Consider the following 10,268-nt stretch of genomic DNA (forward strand, 5'->3'; position numbering starts at 1 on the left):
AGAGGGCATAATGTCATCTTGAGCAAGCTCATTTTGTCCAAACAAAAGACTAAGATATTCAATCTAAGATAATTTAATTCAGAGAAAATAAGCAGATAATTATGTTTAAAAAAGATATCATGCACCCTTGTTTTTTTCTTGATCATAGATGTATAGAAATTGTTCTGTCTACTCTTTGTTCAAATTGTTTGTTGGTTCTGCACCACAGAAATTGTTGAATCCGAGGGATAACATGTTAAAGTGAGAACACCTGCACATGCAGACACATAAAGTCACTGAATAAAATACTTGTTTTTATACAGAAGACTTTAGGAGCTCAGCTTACTCAAAAGCTCTGCTAGAGCGGCTGAGCTTTTTGTATGTTGCTGTGGGTGCAGTGTTGGCGGTGCGGGAGGTTTTAAGCTAACTAGGGTTAGCACAAACACTAAATCAACACACCTCCAAAACTCTGGACATGAAGGACCAAAGATCAACTGGAAGCAAACCAACAAAGGAACTTGATGCGAAATGTGGTCAATATTTCTAAAGCTAAGACGACTTTAACATATCTGCTCCCCGTTCCTTCATGCCTGCATGCTACTGAGCGGCTCCTTGGGTGGTGTAGAGGAAGCTGCAGATATTTTCGCCCTTTTCATCTCTAGAAGTCTTTCCACTGCAGCATGATGCCCAGTGCTGGGTGGCAGCTGAACTAATGAGCTTTTAGCCTGGCTGGCACTCAGGAGGCAGACACAGAATAGTGCGGGCATATGTGCACGCACACACACACACACACACACACACACACACACACACACACACACACACACACACACACACACACACACACACATTCAGAAGGACAAACCACACAAAAACACATCCTCTCAGTCAGTCTGCCAAATACTTCACTTTAATCTTATCAAACCATCCCCATCAGGCAGCGTGCCCTTCGTGTTGTTTAGCCTGTCAGCATTTTCACTACAGGAAGCCAGTGTGTGTATGCCTCCTGAAGCCATTTAAGGATGAGGGTAGAAAGTAAGGTCAGGTATGTGTGTGTGTGTGTGTGTGTGTGTGTGTGTGTTTATATTCCTCAATCACTAGGGGAAAAAAAACCCTGTGTTTTGGCTGTACACAGACAATCCCTGATATGGCTACATACCTGTTTGTGCATCTCAATGTTGAGCCCATAGGACATCTCATAATACTGTAAAACAGAAGAGAGGAGAAAACATTAATACATTATAATGTTACTCTAAAAACTGGCTTTTAAAAGATGCATTTTCATTTGTACACTGAAACAAAAAAGTAATTAAAGACTTGATTCCAGAAATGATATCTTTAGTTCTTAATTAGGTAAAACAAAATAGGACTTCTAAGTTATTTGTGACTTTTCTGTACTAAAGAACTGATCATTTCTTTGTGCAACAATGCTGTAAAAAATGTTGGTTGACTAGTATGACAGTGACTAGGATTAAGTGCGTGGCATATTCCATTTTTTGTTCTTATTCTACAACATTCCTACAAAGCTGCTTACATGGCTAATGAAAATAAACATTCAACTAATAATCCTGTCTACATGCAGCCGTACATACTCTGAGTGTGCGCTAGAAGCGTTGCGATATGTTCACATATCCAAAAACCTGTTGATATCCAACTCTTTCATAATGCTTAAGAGGAGGTGTGTTTCTCCAAAATTGACCAGAAATGTGGACTTTCCTTTTTGGCATGCATCTCTACACCAGTTTTTTAAACTATTGGCTAGCAGGTTTGTGTACAACGCATAAACAAGCACAAGGCAGTGTATCGCAAACCCCAATTGAGATTCAGATTCTGAATGTGCTGCATACATGTCCAAAGAATGCTCCTAATAATACCAGCAAAGCCCACATGTCTTAGTTGGAAAATGCGCTGATTTGCAATATTCAAATAGAATATGCTATTTACATGACCCGTATCAAATTCTGAATATTGCCATATTTGGATTAATACTGGAATATTATTACGCATGTATTGTTATCAGTCCTGTAAAGCACCCAAACAATAAAAAAGACAAGTATGTGTTTAGAATACTTGTTGCAGCACTCAGGGTGAGCTATTGAAAACACAATGACATTAACCAAACAGGTTGAAAACTTCATGGTCCTTGTGCAACCACAGCTGACAGACGACTGGCTCCTGTTCCCGTTTACTTCTACCGGCACTGCCAGTCTTAGAGCTGAAATCACTGTCCATGGCTTCAAAAACAAAGCAGAACGCCAAATACTATCACTGACAACAACATTAACTGCTGTTGATTGCCAAAAGCTTCTGAGCCCACCAACAGATACAAACTAAAGCCTAGTAGTTTGTCTGTCTTGTTTATCAAACACACAACAAACAGCTTCCATTTATAATAGCTACTCCCACCACCTTCTGGCTCCTCGCAGGGAAAATAATATTTAACAAACGTACTGCTGCGTTTGGTTAAAGTCATTCCTTTCATGTACAAACAAGATAAGCACGCACATACACAAAGTAAGAGTGACGTCTGAGTTACAACACTCATCAGATAAAGAAGTTCTTTTTCCATGCACACAATGCAACTTTAACTGTGTTAGACAGAACCTTTGAGTTGGGTCGTCTTTGCAGAGGCACTTATTCCTTTTGTCTCCATTTGATAATTATGTAATATGTTTTAATTGTAGTATTTGAGAAACTTTACATTTAGCTGCTTTGAAGCTCTTTGATAGGAATCAAACAACTATCTTAGCAATAACAACAACAGAGCTGCAGCTATTACTTCAATCACTGATTCACCAGCTGACCTTTTTCTCATTTAACCCATTACTCATTTGGTCTTTAATAGTCAAAAACAGAACAAAATAGGAATAAATGCTTATCACACCTTCTAAAAACCCAAAATGATGTCTCCAAATGTCTTGTTTTTTCCGACCAACAGTCTTAAATCCAAAAATATTCAGTTTGCCGTCATAAAAGACAAAGCAAAAGAGCAACTTCTCACCTTTGAGAAGCTGCAACCAGCGAATATTTGGCATTTCTGATTGAAAAATGTTAATTCATCAGATTTAGAAGGTCATAAAATAGCTGCTGATTCTTTTTCTCTGGGTTGACTGATCAATTAAACTAGATAAATCACCATCTTACAAAAGTCTGTCGTCCAAATTTAAAACTTGTATTGTCATGATAGGCAACTATTGCTTTAATCACTGATTTCACAAACTAACCCTTTTCACATTTAACCCATTTCTCATTTGGTCTATTACGTGCCAAAATAGGAACAAATGTTCCACTGCAACTTGCCAAACCACAAGATGACGCCTTAAAATGTTTTGGTTTTTTCCAACCAACAGTGCAAAAGACAAAAATATTCAGTTTACCATCATAAAAGCAAATTCTAACATTTGAGAAGCTGGAATGAGCAAATGTTTGACATTTCTGATTAAAAAGTGAACTAATCAGACCTTAAATGTCTTAAAATAGTTGATTAACATTTTTTGTTGACTAATCAATTCCACTAGATGTTATCATAGCACATCTTCTTCCAAAAGTCAAAGAAAGTTTTTTTGCTGAGTTTTGTCTGACAAAATAGAAAACTATTACGCATGAGTAGCATGGTTGTATTGTAATTATAATAGAGCGGAAACTATAACTTTAATCCCTGATTCACCCTCTGACCATTTTCTCATTTAACCCATTACTCATTTAGTCTATAATATGTCAAAAATAGGAACAAATGTGCTCACAACTTCTCAAACAGTCCACAACCCAAAAGATGATCACTTTACTGTCATAAAAGACAAAGACAAGCAGCAACAAATGTTTGGTATTTCATGATTAAAAAGTGACCTACAATCACTCTTTAAGGTCTTAAGATAGTTGCCAGCTCATTATCGTTTGGTTGACTAATCTATTAAACTACGTGCATCACCATCTTACAAAAGCATGTTGTCTAAATTAAAAGCATGCTGTACGTTTTGACTTATGAAATACAAAATAGTGAAACCTGTGTAGTTAATTTTACTGAACATCCATCTGATTAAAGTCGATTTTTCATGCATTTCCCATATTATGATATCAACAGTGGAAAAATGTTCTAATTTATCTTGTGATATTGATTTCAATGACAGTGCCTGGCCTCAACAAGAAGCCTGTTATTTTTATGGTTGTTCTCCCCGCATTTGAGAAACCCCTGGGTGTGTCAAAGTGTCTGAATGACCCCATGGTTCACCTTGGTGGGAGTTAAAAATACAGGAAACCCTCTGATTCATGCACAAAGCCAGCAGACCAGTCATTAACCCCCAGTGGGTCATGATGGGTGTGAGAGGGAGGGGTAGTGGGGGTGGTGGAGGGTCATAAAGAGGACCCCAGAGCCGTAGAGGGGGGTCGTCACACCCCACAATCAATAGCTGGACATTTGACCCCTGCTAGAGTTTCAACAGACCCCTTCACACACACCCCACCGCCACCTTCTCATCCAATAAAAACAGAAAACAGGCGTGAGTCAACAGCACCAAGCAGGGACAAATGCTAACATGGCCTTTGGAAAACACCAGGGCTGCACCACCTGTGACTGTTCACCTGAGGCTAAAGGGAGGGTACGCATAAATCACAGCTGTACGGTGATTGCTCTTACCATGACGTAGTGACGCTGCATCTCTGTCTTTTCGTTAGCCAGTTTATCGTACTCCACTTTAAGGCTTTAGGGAGAGAAAAGAGATGTAAAATTTAGCTTTTATGGAGTGATATATCTTGATATGGGTATATTACACCTTGTTAATAATTCAGAAAAGATGTATTTATGAGGGTAGGAGCAGTGTAAACTTGCATGAAGCTACACTGTAAAATCTGACAATCTGATCTTACTTAAATCAATCTTGGAGACCGAATGCCTTGAAAAAGAAAAGTAAATGTAAATATTAACCTTAGTCTATGTTTACTTTACATTCAGTTTATCTAATTATTAAATTTACTCAAATTTTAGCTGTTTTTAGTTAATGTTTGTGAAGTTGTTGCAACTTAAAAACCAAGTGGAACCACCTTGTTCTTTCTTAGTTTTGGCAACTTCAGCAAACCAAGTTAGTCTGAGGGGATTTGGCCACTGATGAACTTCGGAGATCTAATAGTTCTATTGTGCTAACATGTTTACGAAAATACAAATATGACTGACAAGTTTGCAGCCAGCAGAATACAGATATATAGCACAGTAAGTTTACTTAAGTTGCTAAAACTTAGAAATATTGATTTAATTAAAGTTGGAATTTATAAGTTGTAACAACTTCACAAAATTAATATAACTAAGTCTTCAACAAACTTAATAGATATAAAGTAAACGTAAATTTCGGCTAATAGTTATGTTTACTTACATCTTTCAAGGCAATTGGTTTCCTAGATTTTTTCTCAAGAAAATTCAACTTGTCAGATTTTACAGTGCACAAACATGGAACAAGACAGCAGCAGCTTCCTCTTCCTATTCTTTCCAGGAAGCCAATGCTGTTTACAGTAGCTCGTCATTACCTGTGGTACTGGGCCTGCAGGAACTGAAATTCGTCTTTGATCCTGTCGCAGGACTCTGCCACTGTGAACTTGAAGCCAGGCTGCCCTGGCTGGTGAGGTGCCTGAAAAGGTCGGGAGATATCACAGGTGTAAATGAGGCCATCACAGTCCAAATAATAGTCTCATCTCACTCTAGCCGCTTCCTCCTCAGTAAACTGTGGTGTTTTTTTCTCTTGCTGGTTTGTCCTCACATTTCCCCTGAGCCCTGAGCGGCAGAGGAAGGAGCTGCTTTCACTCAGCAAGATGTGCAATGACACAGGCGGGTCACTTCACCCATCCTCAAAACAGGGTTACAACGCTGTGCGATTTTCACGGTATGATAACGGTCTCAGAAAATACTGCGGTTTCACAGTATCACAGAATTTGTCATTAACAGACAGAACAATGCTTAACAGAACGAAGACAGAAGGTTCGTTTTGGTTGAACAAATGTTTTATTACTATTATTACGACTTTAAAACATTCTCCTTTTTGGAAATTACTAAAATCAAGATTCTGTAAAAAAAAATCATTCATTTTCTGAAAATCATAGATAAGCAAATGTACACAGTATGATAATCATCAACTTTTATATCACAGTATACCATAAAACCAGTATGTGTTGCAACTCTACCTCAAAGTAATGGTGAGGGGAAAAAATAATGCATAAAGTTGTGCGTTTTCAGTGTCTGCTGCAGAAAAAAAGCTGCATTCACCTTTCAGCAGTGCAAAAATGCAACCACAACAACCTCCACTGAGAAATGAAGTCAGACTACAGCAGGAGGTGATGATCCACTTCCCTGAGTTCAACCAAAAGCTCTGATCGTGTCGCCAATAAACACGAGTTTCTCTCCTGCCAGAGTGAAGCGTCTCAGCAGCACCGATGCAGACCATAAATAGTAAGGTGCAGATCAGCAGCTCCACTCTGACGAGCTAATTAGGCTACTTTGAAGAGCGGTGCATTTGCATCAATTTACAAATACAGTAATGACAAAAGACAACTATGCACTTACCGGATGCCGGCCTTGTGGATACATATCGCGTCCTTTACACAGGGGAAATCGGTGTGTTTTCTCGCCTCCTCCTTTCTTTCCGTAATCCCAGTGAAGGTGCGGTAAATCACCGCCACCCCCTCCCCTGTAGACGCAGGATGGCGGCGGACAAAGCCCTGTTTCTCGGCTGCGAGGCGCACTCTCAGACCTCGACCACTGGATGTATCACCTCTCCTTTGTACCTCTGCAAACAGAAAACGAGGCACAGCTGAGGGGCTGAATCACTTTGCAAGCGGCTGTAGCACCTTGGCTGTAAATCGGCAGGAATTAAAGCTTTATGAACTTGTTTATTATCTACTCCAAGACAAAATGAGAATAAAATGTGTTTTTTTTAATCATACTGTGGATTACTGATATGTTTTTCTTTTAACATTTTCTGTCAAATAATCTAAATCTGTCGCCTCGATTTGCATAACACAGTGGGGGGGGGGAAACAAGAGTGCCAGCAAAATGTGTTTGATCCCAGGTATCAAATAAATCCCAAAGTTGATACTTTTGATCACAACCTCAACGACATGATGCTTTGTTTCTCTCGTAAATCTAACGACATGTCTTCCACAAAGGGAACACACACAACGGGCTTGTTTTGGTGGTCCGGGAAGGGGAAAAAAATCAGAAACAAGGAGCTGCTGCTTTCAAAGTCGGCTGCCATGAAGCCACACCACCACCACCCGTCTTGTTAGCGGCTCTCTTCATGTCGCCCTTTTTACCTTTGTCTGGGCTGATTCCTCCCCTCTCTTCAGCACAGGTAAAAAAGAAACAGTATCCAGACACAAAAAGCTTAATATCCGTCACTTGTAACCGTCACCACAGAGTGATAAGGGCGGAAAATGTCCGTCGCCGTTTCTATTTTTCACACTCTTTGCTCCTTGAGAGTCCTTTAAAACCCCGGTGATCCCGAGGCGGAGAGCGTCTCTCCGTCCGGCCGGACGCTGTTGCAGGCATACAACTTCAAACAGATCCAGTAGTAGCACACGAATCCTCCAGTAAGTCCAAATATTATTTTTCGGGGCGAGTGAAACGAGTTAATTTCTTTGTGAAAATGTCGGCCGTTGTGAAATACACCACGAGCTCGCTGTCGGGTATACCCAGTTCCTCCGCCGCGCGCTGTACCACACACAGACTGTGCACTGACACGAGGACCCGACTGCCGAGAGAGGGCCCGCGCGAACCAATGGGATTCTCCGAAGGAGTTTAGCAGCGGGGGCCAATCACAGCGCGGCGGCCCCCACGTGGGGTGCTCAGCGTGCCGGCTTTCTGATTGGGCCGCGATGTGTGACCTCACATGTTCGCCATTTTGGATTTGAAGTGACATTCGGTGCGTTCAACAACTTGTTCAAAACAAATGGAAATAATTTATAATTCTGTGTATTTTAAGCGGCGTTTCAGCGTTTTACATTACGAGAATTTACCTGCGAGTTTCAGCATCAACGTGCATGATGTATTGTTGCGTATTTCCAATTTTTATTGTGTGTATATATTGTATTTTTGTACATAACCTTTTCATTTTTTATATCATTTAGTATGCTATGGACATTTGTCTGTGTCCTGAATAAATATATTAATTATTATTATTATTATTATAAAACTATGCTGATCAAAGCACTTGATCTTGGTGTAAATAGGAAAACTATATTCAAACAGAATTTATGAATTCATTGTTAAAATCTATATGTGTGCACATACAAGGAATTTGACTTTTTTTGTTGTGCTCAATGTACATACCCAGAAGACATACAGTAAAACTGAACAAGGTAAACATCTGACCATATGTACATTCATAAATCAGAATAAGAAGTACTTTATGGTAGACTTTTTTGCTCTAATATGAAGTCTACAGAATTAAAGAAAGTAGAAATAGGAAGTATTAAAATATGAAATAAGTAAAAATATAAATAAAATAGTGTTTTATTCAAAATTTAAAATAAAATATGTGCAGCATTAACAAGTAAAAAATGTAGAATATGTATGATATGTTGAGTATGTGAAGTGTGAAAAAATATAAAAAATAAAAAAATATGTGCCTTATGTTAGCTAGCATTTACAAGTTTAGCAATATTTAAAAAATTGCATTATGGTACAATTTAGGCCTACATATAATATATACATAAGTGGAAATAAGAATAAGAGATATGTACAATACGTACATTATATGTGAGACAGATATAAAGTTCATAGGCTATGTTTAAAAACAACAAAATGAAGTTTGTAAACAGTTGTACAAAAGTGCAAAAGGTGCTGGAATAAATACAGTATGATTAATTAACAGGCTGCTTATATTCATGATGTAGGTGAAGGTGACTATATGTGCAGTGTGCACAGCATGAACCTGTAAATGTGGAATGTGCTTATAATATGTGAACAATTACTTGTGAAGCCGGTCTGACCCTGAACAATAGTTTTAAATCTGAAACAGGAAGATCACACTTTCTGCTCTCAATTCAAGGAGAGGCGGAGAAGCCAAGAAAAAGAAATAAGTCCTGTTACCATGCCAAGAAAAATAAGAGCACATAGAAATTCATTCAACAGCCGAAGTGCGCAGAAAGATGTGAATACCGCTTAATCTACAGCAGAGTGTCCTTTGAGTGACTTGAATTGATCGACCTATTTCTAACGAGACCTCGAGCATCTACAAGGTAGGCTACAACACGTCTGCGCGTGAGGATATCAGCCTATCAAGTGTTGCTCACTATGCCCGGCCCCCACGTGGGTCCTTTTCCTCCCTCTTCGCTGTTTTCTACCCAATGGCGTCGCGGCTGTCTTGCTGCGCGGCTTGTGATTGGCTGAGGAGTGGAAAAGCTGTCAGTCAGGAGCCCGGGTTGTCAATTAAACCCACGTTGGGTACGGCGCTGACAAATGCCTGTGCTACTCTCCCTCCTGCCTGCGAATAGTGCCTGGAATGGCTGCTTAATTAGCTTCGAATGGCTTTTCCTTTCAGCTCAAACAATCTGTCACTACCATGTGGTAAAAAGAGCCTTGCATAAAACAAAAGCAGGAGAGAAAAAAAAAAAGCCAGTAGGGGCTAAATATCAGTTTGATTCCCCCCCTCCCCAACCCTTCAACCCCTCCTCCATGAAAACATTTGCTGCAAAACAAAGCCTTTACCTCGCTCAAACATTGGCTCGTTTCGCTCATCTGTTTCTGCCCTCATTTTCTTCTAAATTTGTATTTATTTGTTTATCTGCACGTCCATTCAGCCTACTCATATTTGAATTTTAAACATGGGTTTCTCAGTGGTGTGGTGTTGGTTGGTGAGGTGGGTGGATGGGTAGGTTATAAAGAAGGGTGTAAGCATACTATCTTACATATTCTAGGCCCCCAGCAAATGCCCCAGGCTTTAAAGCCAATTTTTGTTGAGGCCAAACAGTGTAATAACACAGTCATGTGACGCCCTGCGGCCCAAAATGACTGGGTCCCATTTTCATGCCGGCATACGTCTGTGGTGCACTGAGTAGGTGGAGCCTGCACACCATTTGCTGAGTATTGTTGCCAGATCCGTTGCTGAATTTTAGCAGCGTATATATCACCACAACCACATGCCCAACAAAAACACATAAAAGGAGACTATTGTCCATGTAGGCAATTAGTTGTCAATTAATAAAGCTATTGTGGAATTTTCTGTAGACTAACAAATGTTGTTTTTTGTGTCATGCATTGATGTATTAGAAGTCTGGATATAGCCATGGAGGCAGGGCCTCGTTCATTC

General features: G+C 39.7%; 1 protein-coding gene across 7 annotated transcripts in view; it reads right to left on the minus strand.

Moving 5' to 3' along the window:
- Positions 1-7,717, minus strand: part of tle3b (TLE family member 3, transcriptional corepressor b) — a 44,953-nt gene extending 37,236 nt beyond the window's left edge. For 6 of the 7 annotated variants that reach the window (XM_042491646.2, XM_088075271.1, XM_088075264.1 and 3 more), the window contains exons 1-5: positions 7,273-7,716; positions 6,524-6,746; positions 5,494-5,594; positions 4,613-4,676; positions 1,139-1,183 (exon numbers count right to left, since the gene is read on the minus strand). In XM_042491646.2, coding sequence (XP_042347580.1) covers positions 1,139-1,183; positions 4,613-4,676; positions 5,494-5,594; positions 6,524-6,547 — 234 coding nt within the window. In that variant the 5' untranslated portion in view covers positions 6,548-6,746; positions 7,273-7,716. Of the gene's footprint in view, positions 1-1,138; positions 1,184-4,612; positions 4,677-5,493; positions 5,595-6,523; positions 6,747-7,272 lie in introns of all 7 variants that reach the window. The other variant, XM_088075256.1, reaches the window with a different exon arrangement.
- Positions 7,718-10,268: the final 2,551 nt, after the last annotated feature.

The sequence above is a fragment of the Plectropomus leopardus genome, chromosome 1, assembly GCF_026936395.1.
Source record: "Plectropomus leopardus strain MGB_pleo_1.0 chromosome 1, ASM2693639v1, whole genome shotgun sequence".
NCBI classification, from domain to species: domain Eukaryota; kingdom Metazoa; phylum Chordata; class Actinopteri; order Perciformes; family Serranidae; genus Plectropomus; species Plectropomus leopardus.